Consider the following 16,256-nt stretch of genomic DNA (forward strand, 5'->3'; position numbering starts at 1 on the left):
TTTTTACAGAATACACTTTTAACCAGATTATTTCCTATGGAATTGTTTTTAAATGAGCAGTGCCTTTTCCTGAGAAAATGGGCTGGTTTGGGCATGATGAGTAAGCAAAAGTCTGAAAGACATTTTCAGCAGCTATCATCTCTGCAATTCCTTTTCAGTTTCTTGAGAAAGCTGTTCAAGTGGATTGATCTATTCTCATTAAAGGGGAAAAAGTTTGATTAAAAAATAGAAGTCTCATTTGTTGTGACATGGTACCTAATGGAGAAATTAAATTTCATTACTCATTTCTGGCATTAGTTGTATTCATTTCAGATTGGGGTAGCAGTACTTTAGAATGGATATTGCTGAAGTAAGGGGTGTGTTAATAAGATGTGAGTCATAGAAATAACTGCCTTGCAGTTTAAAAGGAGAAATTGTACCATAGCTTTGAAATTTTAGTGTGGTCTATAGAGTTAATCTTAGAAAAGATACTGTAAATGGGATTCCCATGCTGAGGAATTCAGTGTTTGGATTTCCTGGATTGTTTTGTCTTTTGCTTACTTCGAATGTTTTTCCTCTTATTTTAAAAGATAATTGTTTAATTGTGTTGTGCACTCCCGGGCCATTACACTTTTGGTGTAGTGACTGACTAGGACAATAGAAATTTAAGATGAGTTTTTGCATTTTGATGGCCATTTCAGGAAATGGTTAATGCTTTGTCTATTTTTCTCATTGAGTTTTTTGTTTTTTTAAATCGATTGGTAGAATCATTTATTTTTAAAAATTCTTACTGCAAATGGAATATACTTACAAAAATTTAAACATATAGAACTATGTAAAATGAGCCTATCTATTTTCTTGTGTTTTCAAGTACTTTATATTTTTTCTTTTTTTCAGATAGATTTTCGCTCTGTCACGCAGGCTGGAGTGCAGTGGCATGACCTTGGCTTACTGCAACCCTTTGCCTCCTGGATTCGAGTGACTCTCATTGCCTCAGCCTCCTGAGTAGCTGGGATTGTAGGTGTGTGCCACCGCACTCAGCTAAGTTTTGTATGTTTGGTAGAGACAGGGTTTTATCATGTTGGCCAGGCTGGTCTTAAACTCCTGCCTCAAGTGATCCACCTGCTGTGGCCTCTGAAGGTGCTGGGATTATAGGTGTGAGCCACCACGCCCAGCCCTCAAGTGCTTTATATTTTTTCTTATGTTTGAAACTTTATTTGGATGCTTTTAGTTGATTTGAATGATACAGCCTTCTACTGATTGGAAATAACTTAGAGTAAACTGAATTTTTGTGTGTATTTGGGTTTGTTTTAGATTTTGAATTCAATTATTATTTTCTTATCTTTATCATACTGCAGTATGTTGCTGCCTTGCTATATTAGTTGAAACCGTTTACTGTATCATAGAATTCTGTGCATGTGTATGTGAATAGAGAATAAGTGCTCTGGAATTTTAGGAGGAGAACTAGCTGTGGACATGGTACTTGAGCTGGAAGAGTAGAACCACATGGAGGCTCAAGTTAGGCTTTTTGCTCTGGTTAGTTTTGTAGATACTATATACTTCCTTTCTCAGTGAGATTATAAATTCATTTAAAGTCAGCAAATTTATTTGTGAACACTGTTAAATATCCTGCATTCAAAAACCTAAGTGGAAAATTAAAACGAGTGCAACTTACAAAGAATGAAAACTACAACAATAATTGTAATGTGTTTTATAAGACCTTCAATACTGTTTTTTGTTTTTGTATTTTTGTTTTTTGAGACAGGGTCTCCCTCTGTCACCCAGGCTAGAGCGCAGAGGTGAAATCATGACTTACTTTAGCCTTGAGCTCCTGTGCTCAAGTGATCTTTCTGCGTTGTTCTCCCGAGCAGCTGGGGCTACAGGTGCATGCCACTACGTCTAGCTAATTTTTTATTGTTTGTAGAGACAGGGTTCTGCTATGTTGCCCAGGATGGTCTTGAACTCTCGGCTCAAGCAATCCTTTCTTGTTGGCCTCCCAGAGTGCTAGAATTACAGACGTGAGCCACTGTGCCTGGCCACCATCTTTTTTACACTTATTCTCTGCTTATGACTTTGCTTCTCATTTCTTAAAGAGAATCGTAGCATTAGGAACAGAATTTTCACAAACGTCTATACCATCTACCTCCTTTCCTGTCTTGGGTCTGTGCTTTTGTATTCTTCCTTCTCTGTGTTCCTACAGGTGAACTGTGTGGTACCATTTAAGGCCAATCACTCTATCTACTTGTCCAAATTCTGTCCTTTCTTGCTATTTGAAAACATTGCCTCTCACTCCTGCATCATTAGTCTTTCCCTTTTTAGTGAATTGTTTTTTTGTCAGCATATTATCATGCTGTAGTTTCTCCCATCTTTAAAAACCAAACTCTTAACCTCATATTCTCCTCCAAGTTCCATCTTATTTCTCTGCATCCTTTCACAGGAAGGCTGCTTCAAAGAGTTGTCCACGCTTGCTAGAGTTCTTTTAACTTTTAAATTCGTTTCAATCAGGTTTTGATCACCACTACTCTACTGCTTTGGTCAAAGTCACCAGTAACGTCTATGTTGCTAAATTCAGAAGTCAATTACTAGTTTTCATTGTGTTTTACTTACCAACCCCATTTGACAAAATTGATCCATCTCTCCTCCTTAATAGACCGTATTCATCTAGTGTCCAGGACAGCACACTCCTGGTTTTCTTTCTACCTCTCCTCTCTCCCTTGAGAGTTCTTCATCTTCCTGTTGTTGAATTTCAGTGCTTCAGTCTTGAGACCTGGTCTCTATTTATACCCATTTGTTTGGGATTTTATCCAAGTTTATGACTTTAAGTATAGTCCATTTGCTGAATACTTCCAAATTTATATCTCTAGCCTTCACTTCTCACGTGACAACTCTTTTATTTAGCTGTCTATTGGACATCTCCACTTACCTAAAACCTAACTCCTTATCTTCAACCTTAACCATGTCCCTGCCACATTTCCCCTATCTCAGTAAAGGGCAGCTCCTTTGTTTTTGGCCTAGTCTAAAAGCTTTGGAATTGCCTTTGGCTTTGTTTATTCTCTCATACCCTACATCCAGTCCATCAGCAAATCATCTTGGCTCTACCTTTATAAAGTATCAAAAATTTGACCACCTCACCTGCTACCATCATCTCTAAATTATTTCAGTTGTCACCTAACAGTTTTCCCTGATTTCACTTTCTCCCTACACCCTTCCCTAGTCACACCCCTCCAGTAGTTTTCCCATATTACTGAGAGCGTTAACCACAATCCTTTTCCTGTAAGAAACAACATGAATTGTTAACCACATCCCCTCTCCCTTTCAAATTCTCTTTGACCTCATCAGTTTATCCTTCTGTTCATTCTGCCTGAACCATGTTGTCCTTACTGCTCTTGCTCATATATAGCAGGTATGTTACTGTCTCATGGTCTTTGTGCTTGCTCTTCTCTCATTCACTGTATTTTGCTCTTCACTTAGATACGGATAGCAACATGGCTCTATCTTTCACTTATTTCAGGTCTTTATTGAGATGTCATTTTTTAAAAATGAAATCATCTCTGACCATTCTACTCTAAATTTTAACCATTGGGAGTTTCAGACCAGCCTGGGCAACATGGCAAAACCTTGTCTCTAAATAATTAAAAAAATAAATAAAATTTAACCGTTGTCCACATCTTCCTGTTCTCCGTATTTCTCTTCCCTGCTTATCACTATTCTTGCTACTTATTGCCCTTTCATATACTGCATACTAATTGTTGGTCCATCTTACCACTTAGTAGAATGTTAGCTCTGTAAGTGCAGGGTTTGTGGCCCTTTTACTGCTGTCTACTCAGAATGTCCTAGAGCAGTCCTGACATATGGTCAGTGCTAAATAACAAATGAATAATAAAGACTATTGTGGAAGAGAGTTGAAATTACATATTCATAGGTTTGATTTAAGCTGGGTTTTGAAGGTTAGGTGGAGATTTCATACAAAGGACAAGGCAAAGATTTTTAGATTTGATTGCCGGGATGAGGTGAGGTGCTTTAAATGGAACTTTAGAAAGTGGTTCCTCTGATTGCCTGATTTAGAATCCATAGTAGCCTCTTCCTGCTGATTTTTCCCACTTGGTTGACTGCTGATCTTTTCTAGCTGGTGGTCCCATATTTTCTTCAAAATCTGATCTACAACTCCCAGATAGGAACGTATTCCTGTATTCTTAATCTTGGCAAGGGGTTTTTCTCATTTATGGAACCTTCCAAGCATGACATGTGGGAATTGTCTTACTAGAGTCCTCACTCACTTTCAAATAGTTGAGTTTTCTTGTTAGTTGTTCCACCCAAGTATTTCTGTGTTGAAATTGATTTACTGTCATCAGATCTACTTAAACTATTGAAAGTCATTTAAATTGATCTCCTTGCAACTATTTTTAACCTATCCATTTGGTTTGATTTATGTGTTTGTTTCATTTATTTATTTGAGACGGAATATTACTCTGTCGGCCAGGCTGGAGTGCAGTTGGGGATCTAATTCTTTAGCTTGTTTCTTCTGCCTCTTGTTCATGATGGCTTGTCACATGTTCTGTTATTTTTTTGTGGGCTCATATCTGGATAATAATTTTTAAAAACCTTAAGGAGCCTGACTTGGGGAAGGATTCCACGGAAGAAGTTACGCATTTGCTTCTACCATGGGTACTCTGGGCACCACCAACTGGGGGCCACTTGGATCTTGGCATATCCAAGATCATGCAAGTAGTTTGGACCCTAAAGCCATGTGAGAAGAAACTCATGGTTAAAATTTTTAAGTAAGACTGAGTGAAGGCCGAATTGGAACTAAAAGTCAAGACTCTTGCCTTCCATTTTACTGCTTCATTATATTGCTATTCACTAATCTTAAAATAATTTACTTTTGCTCAGGATGTATCTGCAATATAACACGCATACTATATTCGAAGGTTATCAACTACATGATGCCTAATACTTAATTTTAGCAGGAGGAGTTCATTGTAGCTAAACCTTTTGCGGAATGGAAATTTAATTAAACGATACTTGGCTACCAATAGTAAACTTTTTATCACTGTAGAAAACTTAACCATAAATCATTTTTCTTAAAAAAAGATTAACGTGTCTGTTAAAAAAAACATGAGATAGTATTGTGGGTTTAAAGAAAGGTAAACATGATATGAAGAGTGGCACGTTTGGAATGCCAAGTATTTAGATTCAGTGTGATCAGATTACAGATAGCTTTTTTTGTTGTTGTTGTTTTTTTAACCTATGAACATTATTTTTACAGATAACCTATAATAATAGCTTTCAGCTTAGGCCTCTCAGCTACTTCTGTCATATTTTAACTGTATTCAAATAACGAAATCAAGCTCTTACTTATAGGCTACTCTGGGAGCCTGTATATCTTAAGGGTGTATTCGTTTAGTTGTCCATTGATTTATACCTGAACTTTTATGGAATTTTGCATTCCTATGTTGAAAATTACCTTTCCCTCAACTTACTGCTTTTGTTTTTTTCAAATGTGTCTGCTTGCTTTGTATGTTTTTTGGTGGAAAAATACTTTCACTGTGTTCAGATTTCAGTCTTGAATTTTGATTTGTTAAGTTTTTGCTAATGGTTTTTTTGAGTCACCCTAACTGATAAAATTGTGTCAATTGGAGGACAGAAATATTGATAAAATTTTTTTTGTGTCATTTGCTTTCAATGTTTTTAATGTGAAGAAAAGGATAGCAGAAGTAAGAGCAACTGAAACCCTATAGTAAGAAAATATAATTCAAAATTGTTGTATTACTTGAAATTTAATAGTATACTTATCAAACTGCCTCAGTTTTTTCTCATAATATGAATAAGTCTTATTTTTATGTAGTTAAGCTGTTGAAGTTTAGTACTGTGCATTCAGATTGGTTACTTACTATTTTAATGTGAAATTTTAAAAGTTGAACAATTAAAACAGTAAAATGTTTGTAATAATCTCCCTTCAAAAAAATGTAATGATTCCCGTTTTTTAGGTATCATCTATGAGTGTATATAATACTCAACACAAAAATTTTAATCTTTCTTCTATGTAATGTATTTTGCTGCATTACAATCTTAATTATTTTAAATGGTCGTATGATGTTTCTTCACATGTCCCACACTGAAACAGTTTCATGGTTTTATTATATAAACAGTGTGATCTGTCTTGTATATACATAAATATATTATCCTTTTTGGTTAAGCAGTTCTATTGAAATTCTAATAATTGCCACCAGATTTTTATATCACTTAAAATTTTAGGGCGCAGTGGCTCAAGCCTGTAATCCCAGCACTTTGGGAGGCCGAGAGGGGCGGATCACGAGGTCAGGAGATCGAGACCATCCTGGCTAACAAGGTGAAACCCCATCTCTACTAAAAAAATACAAAAAACTAGCTGGGCGAGGTGGCAGGCGTCTGTAGTCCCAGCTACTCGGGAGGCTGAGGCAGGAGAATGGCGTAAACCTGGGAGGCGGAGCTTGCAGTAAGCTGAGATGTGGCCACTGCACTCTAGCCTGGGTGACAGAGCGAGACTCCGTCTCAAAAGCACATAATAGAAAGAAAAAGTAGAAAAAGAAAGAAAAAGTAGCAAATGTTCAAGGAGAAGAGAGGCTACGAGACCACAAGAATTCTGAAACACCGATTCTTCATGTCCAGTGAATACCGTATTTTCAGTAACAATTGGTTAAAAAAAAAAATCCATGTGTAAGTAGACCAGTGCAGTTCAAACCCGTGTTGTTATAGTTCTGGCAAAGTCTTATATTCAATAAACTCACATTTGTCCAATTTAAAATCAGATGTTTTCTTAGGTGTAAAATAATTCTTAGAGTAAGTCCCCTGTTTAGGTAGAATTGATTTCTTTATCTAATCATTACGTATCAAGATTCTCCAAATCAATAATTTGAAAACTTTAAATATTCTTAGATTTATTTTTACATTAAAAGTGCAGAAATTAACTTTAATTTGCTTTATCCTAAACGTGTCCTGATGTTTAATTGTATCTGTATTATATACCTTGTCTTTTTCTACAACACACTTGAGATGACATAAGAATACAAGTCACTTTTATGTGGCTTATGCATGTTCATAAGGAGCATCAGTATGTAGAATCTCAACATCAGAATCATTTTTACTTTGAGATTTACTTTTAGGGGAAACTACCCTTCACGTAAGTGATACAATATCTGTATTCAAGGCAGATGTTGGTAGTCAAGTTACATCTTTCCTCCCTGCCGCGGTACTTACTGAGTCAATCTAAAAGTAGGGCCGATGTCCTATTGATGAGGCAAAGCCTTTTATTTAGCAATTTAGGTAGGATGTTGATGGCAGCCTCGCTTTTGCTGTATAACTTGTTTTGTGCAGTATGGGGTACCTTTAAAAAACTGAGATAAGTTCCTAACTTGTAATTTATTTCACTACTTTATTTTTTTGGGACAGGGCCTTGCTTTGTTGCCCAGGCGGGAGTGCAGTGGCAGAGTCACAGCTCACTGAAACCTTGACTTCCAAGTCTCAAGTGATCCTCCCACCTCAGCCTCCAAGTAGCTGGGACTACAGGCTCGTTTTAACTATGCCCAGCTAATTTTCTTGGTGTTTTTTTTTTTGTTTTTTTTTTTTAGAGACAGGGTTTCACCATGTTGCCCAGGGTGGACTGGAACTCCTTAGGCTCAAGTGATCCATCTGCCTCAGCCTCCCAAAGTGGTGGGATTCAGGCGTGAGCCACTGCGCCTGGTCTGTAATTTATTATAATGCCAAATGCCACATCCTAACATTTGGATTTTGATTATATTAGATTTTTATATCCTTGATAGATCCCACCGCATCATGAGGCTGATAGTCACTGGTGTAAAGATGCAAGCAGTTTGTGACTGGTCTTAATCTGTAAATAAACCACCTCTTTTTGTGTGTGTGTGCATTTCAGAATATGACACTTTTAATGAATGTCCATTGAGTTGGTAATAGTGCCTCTTTATTTTCACATGTAGTTATCAACACTGTACAATAAACAAAAAAAATTAACTACTAATAAAATACCAAAAGTGGATATTTGGGGAAAAGAAAGTAATGAATATTTAAAATTTTTCTCCTCAATTAGGATATTTTCACATGATTTAGAAATGGAAGGATGTGTTCTACTCTTTCTAGTTACCACTAGTCTTATTTTTCATAGTATGTATGAATTGTTGGCAAATAAGAATGTGATTTAAAGAACTAACCGGTTTAGATTTGTAGGTTAGGTTAGATTTGAAAGGCCATTTGAAAGAGCAGCAGTTTTGACTTTAATTTTTATGAGACTGACAGGTTCTTTTTTTTGTCCCCACCTTCTTCCCTATTTAGGTTTTATAGGATCACATTGACAAAAGTACCATGGAGTTTTATGAGTCAGCATATTTTATTGTTCTTATTCCTTCGATAGTTATTACAGTAATTTTCCTCTTCTTCTGGCTTTTCATGAAAGAAACATTATATGATGAAGTTCTTGCAAAACAGAAAAGAGAACAAAAGCTTATTCCTACCAAAACAGATAAAAAGAAAGCAGAAAAGAAAAAGAATAAAAAGAAAGAAATCCAGAATGGAAACCTCCATGAATCTGATTCTGAGAGTGTACCTCGAGACTTTAAATTATCAGATGCTTTGGCAGTAGAAGATGATCAAGTTGTACCTGTTCCATTGAATGTGGTTGAAACTTCAAGTAGTGTTAGGGAAAGAAAAAAGAAGGAAAAGAAACAAAAGCCTGTACTTGAAGAGCAGGTCATCAAAGAAAGTGATGCATCAAAGATTCCTGGCAAAAAAGTAGAACCTGTCCCAGTTACTAAACAGCCCACCCCTCCCTCTGAAGCAGCTGCCTCAAAGAAGAAACCAGGGCAGAAGAAGTCTAAAAATGGAAGCGGTATTGTAATCTATTTAATCTATTTAATTTTATTGTATGATTTGGAGCTTGGAATTGAGATATTCTGTTAGGTACATACACAGAAGTTTAATACTGAATTTGAAACCGAGATTATTCTTTTCATTATGTGTTTGCTTCATTAACATTAATTGCTAGTAGAAGTTAGTATTGATCATAAAATAGCACTTTAAACTTCAGAGCCCGATGCAGTGGCTCATGCCTGTAATCCTAGCACATTGGGAGGCTGAAGTGGGAGGACGCCTTGAGGCCAGGTGTTTTAGACCAGCCTGGGCAACAGAGAGAGACCTCATCTCTACAAGAAATTAAAAGAAAAAAAACCAACAAACCCATACATCTTATAAATATCCAACTTTGACTATTTTACTAAAACCACTTAGGACCTGTAAATATCAGCAGTTATGAACTTCACTTTCTAAATGATGTGGTAAGAATTAAAGGTGGAAAGCTAAAATCAGATATCATTTCTCACCCTTGATTGCTTCATTTTGCTAACATTTATCATATATCTGTTTTATGCTAGGCATTATGCTAGGTAGTAGGGCTACGGAGATGAATAGTGCATTTTCAAGGTAGTCGTGTGTTAGCTGTAGACACAAATAGGTCATTATAAAAGATTTAGTGTAGTGGTCTGGATATGTCTAAACCAGTGTAGGAATTCTAAGGTAGACCACTTAAAGCATGTAATGCCAGAAATTTTTAAAGTTTGGGTAAGTACTAGTTAGGTTTTTTGGGTGGGTGGTGGGGGAGGGAGATTCCAGGGAAAGGGAGCTGATAGGTACAGTGGAAAAGCCTTGAGAAATGGCGTCGTGATGTGTGCAACTGTAAACAGTTTGTTTTATTTGAAAGGACTCGTATGTACCATTAAGTCGTTTGTGTGTCTTAACTTGTAGGAGGTTATATTGGATTTTTTTTTTTTTTTTTGAGACGGAGTCTCACGGTCTCGCCCAGGCTGGAGTGCAGTGGTGCGATCTTGGCTCAGTGTGTCCTCTGCTGCCCAAGTTCAAGTGATTCTCCTGCCTCAGCCTCCCTAGTAGCTGGAATTACAGGTGTGTGCTACCACACCCAGCTAATTTTTGCATTTTTAGTAGAGATGGGGTTTCACAAAATTGGCCAGACTGGTCTCGAACTCCTGACCTCAAATGATCCACCCGCCTTGGCCTCACAAAGTGCTGAAATCACAGGCGTGAGCCACCACGCTCGGCCTGGTTATATTGGATTTTAAATATTTGCATGTCAGCTAGGATCAAGACGTAGTAAGGGTAAACACTACATGTTTTAGTTGGGGAAAAGGACATGTAAGCCAGTAAAAATAAAAGTGATTTATGTAGGAGATAGAGAAAGTATAGAGGAAATATAGAAGCTAAAGCAACTACTGCTTATGCTGGAGGAAAGGCTTTACAGAGGAGGCAGTGCCTGAGCATTGAATCGCTTCATCAAGCAGATAGTGGGGTCTCATTCCTCATTGGCAGGATATCATGTAAAGGCACAGAGCTGCAAGAGTACAGTGTATAGTTGAACCATACAATGTGAGATGTAGAGAGTGGTAGGGAACAGAGCTGAAAAGATGGCAGTGGCTAGATCATGATGGGTTATGGATACCGTGCCAGGGAGCTAGGACTTCTTAGGTTAGCCATTGTTGAAGATTTTCAAGCAGTTTAGTTAGATGGTCATATTTCTGTTTTAGAAAGATTTTTTGGCAGAGCTAGCAAGAACAGATTTCATGGGGTGGTATTTGATGCCAGCAGACTAGTTAAGAGGTTATTGTAGTTTTCTAAAATGAAGATGTAGGCCTGAACTATGGTAGTGACAGAAGAAACAAAGTTGAGAAGTATGCAAAGTAAGAATGACACGAATAACCTCACTATATAGAAGTGTGGCAGATAAAGGAGGAGACAGGATTAAAGCTGATCTCCCAAGTTCTGAGTTAGGTTGGGGTTGGCAGACTGCAACCTGTGAGCCACATGTAGCTCACTTCCTTTTTTTATGCCCATGAACCAAGAATAGTTTTTACATTTTAAGTGGTTGGGAAATAGAATAATATTTTGAGAAATGTAAAAATGTAAAAAAAAGTCAAGTCTCAGTATTCATAAAGTGTTTTTACATGCAGCTACATTCATTAACTCATTCATAATATGTTTATGACTGGCTTTCATGCTGCAGTAGCAGACTTGAATAGTTGTACCAGAGTCCATATGGCCTATAAGGCCTAAAGTTTTTACGACCTGGCCCTTCGCAGAAAAAGTTTGCCAACTTGTGCTTGGCAGATGGTTGGTAGCACTAAAATGGGTAATACTGGAGAGAGACTAGATGTGAATGGAGAAGAGAACACCCCCAGTTTGTGTTTCCAGTACCTGTGGGGCCATCTACTAGAGCAACTCAGGATGCAGTAGGGTATGTAAGTGTGGAAAAGTAGATTCAGAAGCCTTAAGCATGAAGGTAGTAGAAGGCATGGGGGTAGATAGCTTATCCAAGGAAAGTATCTCAATTGAAGCCCCAACCCTGAGAACTAGCAGCATTCAGTAGAAGCAGTTCCCAAAGGATACTGCAAAGGAATATTTCAAGTGTAAGAAAAGAATTATCATGGGAGCTGATAGGAGATAATTTATTTTATTTTTATTGTGGCAAATTACATATAGCATGAAATTTACCATTTTAACAACTTTTAAGTGTATAGTCGTGTGGTGGTAAGTACATTCACATTCTCATATAATGATCACCACTAGCCAAGTCCAGAACTCTTCATCTTCTCTAAATGAAACTCTGTACGCATTATACACTAATTCCCCGTTCTACCTGCCTCCCCGTTTTCCCCCGTTCCTCCACCTTCCCGCATATCTCGACAATTACCCTTCTGCTTTCTGTCTTTATGAATTTGACTACTCTGGGAATGTCATATAAGTGAAATTCTACAATATTTGTCTTTTTGTCACTGCCATATTTTACTGAACAAAATGGAGAGGAGAGAATTTTAAGAAAGGGATAGTATAAAGGAAGTATAAAATGCCAGAGTAGTCAAATAAGGATTAATGAGTATTTGTAGAATATGGCATTTGGGACACTGGGGGATCTGAGTTAATCCTTTCATAGAATGAAAGAGATAAAAATCAGGTTGCAATTAGTTGGGGAATGACTGGTAGAAAAGGAACTAAGAATGTTTTGTCAATATGTAAGGAGATATATGTGGGATGCTGGGAATTATGGTGATGGGGAAGGGTTTTCTCCTCCTTCCTTCCCTTCTTTTCCTTCCCTTTTCTTTTTCTTTTTCCTCTTCTTTCTTTCCTTTCTCTTTCTCTCTTTCTTTCTTTCTTTCTTTCTTTCTTTCTTTCTTTCTTTCTTTCTTTCTTTCTTTCTTTCTTTCTTTCTCTTTCTTTCTTTTCTTTCTTTTCTTTCTTTCTTTCTTTCTTTCTTTCTTTCTTTCTTTCTTTCTCTTCTTTCTCTTCTTTCTCTTCTTTCTCTCTTTCTCTTCTTTCTCTTCTTTCTTTCTTCTCTTTCTTCTCTTTCTTTCTTTTCTTTCTTTTCTTTTGACAGGGTCTTGCTCTGTTGCTTAGGCTTGAGTGAATAGTGCGATCTTGGCTTACTGCAGCTTCAACCTCTGGGGCTTAAGCTGTCCTCCCACCTCAGCCCCAGAGTAGCCAGAACTACAGGTGTGCACCACCACACCTGGCTAATTTTTTAATTTTTTTCGTAGAGATGGGGTTTTATAGAGATTGGGTTTCGCCACGTTGCCTAGGCTCGTCTGGAACTCCTGGGTTCAGATGATCTGCCTGCCTCAGCCTCCCAAAGTGCTGGGATTACAGGTGTGAGCAACTGCACCTTGCTGTTTCTTTTTTTTGATGATAGAGACTTGATCATGCCTATTGGCTCAGTAGGGTTGAAAATAGCTGAGGAATGGGAAAGGAGGAGTAAGTACATTGAAGAGCTGGTGTAGTGGAGTAAGAAAGCTAGAATAAGTTATTAGTAAGAGTGTTATATGTCACACTTTAAATTTTTAGTGGTAAAGCATTCTGGGAATTACTCAATGATTGCATCTTTTCTGTTATGTTCATTGTTTGCTGCAATTGTTTTTTTCATTTGTGTTTAATAAAGATGACCAGGATAAAAAGGTGGAAACTCTCATAGTACCATCAAAAAGGCAAGAAGCATTACCCCTCCACCAAGAGACTAAACAAGAAAGTGGATCAGGGAAGAAGAAAGCTTCATCAAAGAAACAAAAGACAGAAAATGGTGAGATGTTTAGATATGTATTTTTATAATGCTAATTCTAGAGAAGTACACCAGCACAAGGACCCTGGAAATCTCACACACTCTTTAGTTCCCAGTTTAATGTGTGCTAATGACAACTGTAATACTAATGCAGGTCTAAAATTATCTTTAGCCTTATGACTTTGTAGTGCTTTGACAGATGGGCAGAGTGTACATTTGAGGTGAAAAAGTTTATATACCATTTACAAAGGGCAAAGCATTTATAAATATTCTTAACTCAGTTTTGAAAAAAATAAATAGCATACAGACCATAAAAGAAAAACATTCTTGAAATATTTGTACTTTTTAATATCATTTAAAGATTATGCTTAAGGACATTAGCTAGATCTGGCATTAGCATACATTTCTAATTAATTCCTAAACAGAACTCGCATGTGTATATAGCAGGCATCAAATGATAAGAGATGGAGCCATCTTATTTGTTCACAGTTTTCCAGGGAAAGCTTGGCTGTGAAATTTGTGAAGACTAAACAACTTAAAATTATTACATATCAATTAGGTATGAGAGAAATATTACCTGAATATATTTGTTAAAATTAAATGTTAAACAATTTTACTTTTAAATAAAAGAAGAGACATATATAAGTACAAAAGTTCTTTTTAAAAGGTAGGAATGAAAAGAAAAGAGATTTTCATCTAGGTGTGGAAGTTTGTATCTCTAACCAGCAGACATTAGACTTTATGTTCAAACTCTTCAAATTCTTCCCTTTACAATTAGGAACAAAATAAAGAGGCTTCCTTCTTCCACTTTTAATGTTATTTTGGAAGTTTTAGCAAGTGTACATGTACCATAGAAATTAGAGGCATAACTATTGAGAAATGAGAAGCTATCTGCTAGGAACAGTGTGATTTTTGCACTTAGCAAGTATAAAGAACTTGATTAAAAATTATCAACTACAATAAGTTGGTACAGTACCAACATAAATAAAAACTAATAGTTTTCCTTGAGCACTAATTAAGTGGAAATAATTCTTATATTAAAACAAAAATTAAATGAGACCTAAGGGTGCGTGAAAAGTTTTTAGATACCATTAGAGGAGATATGCTATACATTTTTAGATAACTTAAATGATTTACTATAAAATAAGGCTATTGAGCTGGTACTGCTTCATCAGAATGAGTGTTTTGACTTGTTAAATGATGAAATAGGAATTTAAAACCAATTTGAACTACTATTAGAGGTTTCAAAATAACTGCATTTATCATTAAAGTATGCTTGCATGTCATTTACTCTGTTTTGTAAATATTCTAATTACGATTTTGTTGAACTTAAATTGCAGTCTTCGTAGACGAACCCCTTATTCATGCAACTGCATATATTCCTTTGATGGATAATGCTGACTCAAGTCCTGTGGTGGATAAGAGAGAGGTTATTGATTTGCTTAAACCTGACCAAGTAGAAGGGATTCAGAAATCTGGGACTAAAAAACTGAAGACTGAAACTGACAAAGGTAATAATGTATGGGATTTATAGTCTTCGTTGTACTATAAAAACACATTTCTGAGTTCTGATGGAGTCATATATTTCATTTTCTCATAGAAACAATGCATTGCAAAAGAATCAAATCCTCGTAGTAGAAGATTTATTGGTAGTCTTTTAGTCCAGCCTCCTCAGTTTTGTAGATCTGGAACTTGAATTTGACTTATTAAAGGTCCTACAGCTATTTTGCTATCTGATGATTATTTTCCAGCTACTACTGTCTCCTGTGAGGTTTCTTGGCTAATTCATAACTGTTTTTTTTTTTTTTTTAAATAGACTTTTTTTTTAAGAGTAGTTTTAGGTTCACAGCAAAATTCATTGCAAAGTTCAGAGTTCCCACATATCCCCTGTTTCAACATATGTACACAACTATCTTTTAAAACTTATAATTTAGCTGAAGTATTAAAAACCCTAGGCTCCTTTGAGTCTGATGGGTGGCAGTTCTTTTTAAGAAGAGGTTGTTAATGCCTGATACGAGAACCTTGGGAAAATAAGGGTGGATGAGTCAGGAGGTGCTTGATGCATGGATTTTTAAAATGTCAGGATGGTTTGCATATATTTGATCTTCATAGAATCAGATTTCCTTTTTATAATTATCTTAGAACTTATTTTCTCATGTGTGGAATTTGGCTTATATATCTCTCAGGATTATTTTGTTTTTCACAGTTGGTTGTCAGTGTGCAAGGATTATTAAAGTTGATTGAGATTATTGTGAATATAATAGTGCAGATATTAGCACATACTAGACACCTAAATGATTTTTTTTAAAGTGAGGGTATATTGGCATTTTAGTATTTTGCAATTTGAGCAAACTTTTAGCTAATGTAATTATTCCGTATTATAGATGATAAACCCGTTTTTTTTTCCTATTGACTGGAGTATTTGTTTTATTTGACCTGAAGTATATATCTGTTTTCTTTTGGTTATTGACTTTCTGGGCTATGAATTCTTCATACTTACCTTTGCTAAAGTTATTACTTTTGTTTTTTTAATGGCAACTCTTTTTTTTTTTTTTTCAAATTAAGAAAATGCTGAAGTGAAGTTTAAAGATTTTCTTCTGTCCTTGAAGACTATGATGTTTTCTGAAGATGAGGCTCTTTGTGTTGTAGATCTGCTAAAGGAGAAGTCTGGTGTGATACAAGATGCTTTAAAGAAGGTAAGCATGTTTTTTGATTATGGGCATATTCATGACCAGTCATTAGAAGTTCACCAAACAAGACTTTAGCCAGAGCAATTAATATCTACTCCCATCCTTAACATCTCAGAACATATAGTCTGGAATGCCTTCAGAAATTACTTCATATATTGTATTAGTCCATTTTCATGCCGCTGATAAAGAGATACCCGAGACTGGGTAATTTATAAAGAAAAAGTTTAAATGACTCACAGTTCTGCGTGGCTGGGGAGGTCTCACAATCATAGTGGAAGGTGAAAGGCACGTCTTCGTGGTGGCAGGGAAGAGAGAATGAGAACTAAGCGAAAGGGTTGTCCTCTTATAAAACCATCAGACCTTGTAAGGCTTATTTACTACCACGAGAACAATATGGGGGAAATTGCCCCCATGATTCAGTTATCTCCCACCAGGTCCCTCCCACAACACATGGGAATTATGGGAGCTACCATTCAGGATGAGAT

At 36.4% G+C, this 16,256-nt stretch overlaps 1 protein-coding gene across 11 annotated transcripts in view; it reads left to right on the forward strand.

The window, feature by feature from the left end:
- KTN1 (kinectin 1) overlaps positions 1-16,256 on the forward strand; it is a 100,597-nt gene that overhangs the window by 19,238 nt on the left and 65,103 nt on the right. For 6 of the 11 annotated variants that reach the window (XM_007986757.3, XM_007986759.3, XM_037984019.2 and 3 more), the window contains exons 2-5: positions 8,305-8,857; positions 12,965-13,102; positions 14,422-14,592; positions 15,647-15,777. In XM_007986757.3, the coding sequence (XP_007984948.3) occupies positions 8,335-8,857; positions 12,965-13,102; positions 14,422-14,592; positions 15,647-15,777 (963 nt within the window). In that variant the 5' untranslated portion in view covers positions 8,305-8,334. Of the gene's footprint in view, positions 1-876; positions 1,001-6,234; positions 6,329-8,304; positions 8,858-12,964; positions 13,103-14,421; positions 14,593-15,646; positions 15,778-16,256 lie in introns of those variants that run through there. The other 5 variants (XM_073011009.1, XM_073011011.1, XM_073011008.1 and 2 more) reach the window with 3 other exon arrangements.

This window comes from Chlorocebus sabaeus, chromosome 24 (assembly GCF_047675955.1).
Source record: "Chlorocebus sabaeus isolate Y175 chromosome 24, mChlSab1.0.hap1, whole genome shotgun sequence".
Classification (NCBI taxonomy): Eukaryota; Metazoa; Chordata; class Mammalia; order Primates; family Cercopithecidae; genus Chlorocebus; species Chlorocebus sabaeus.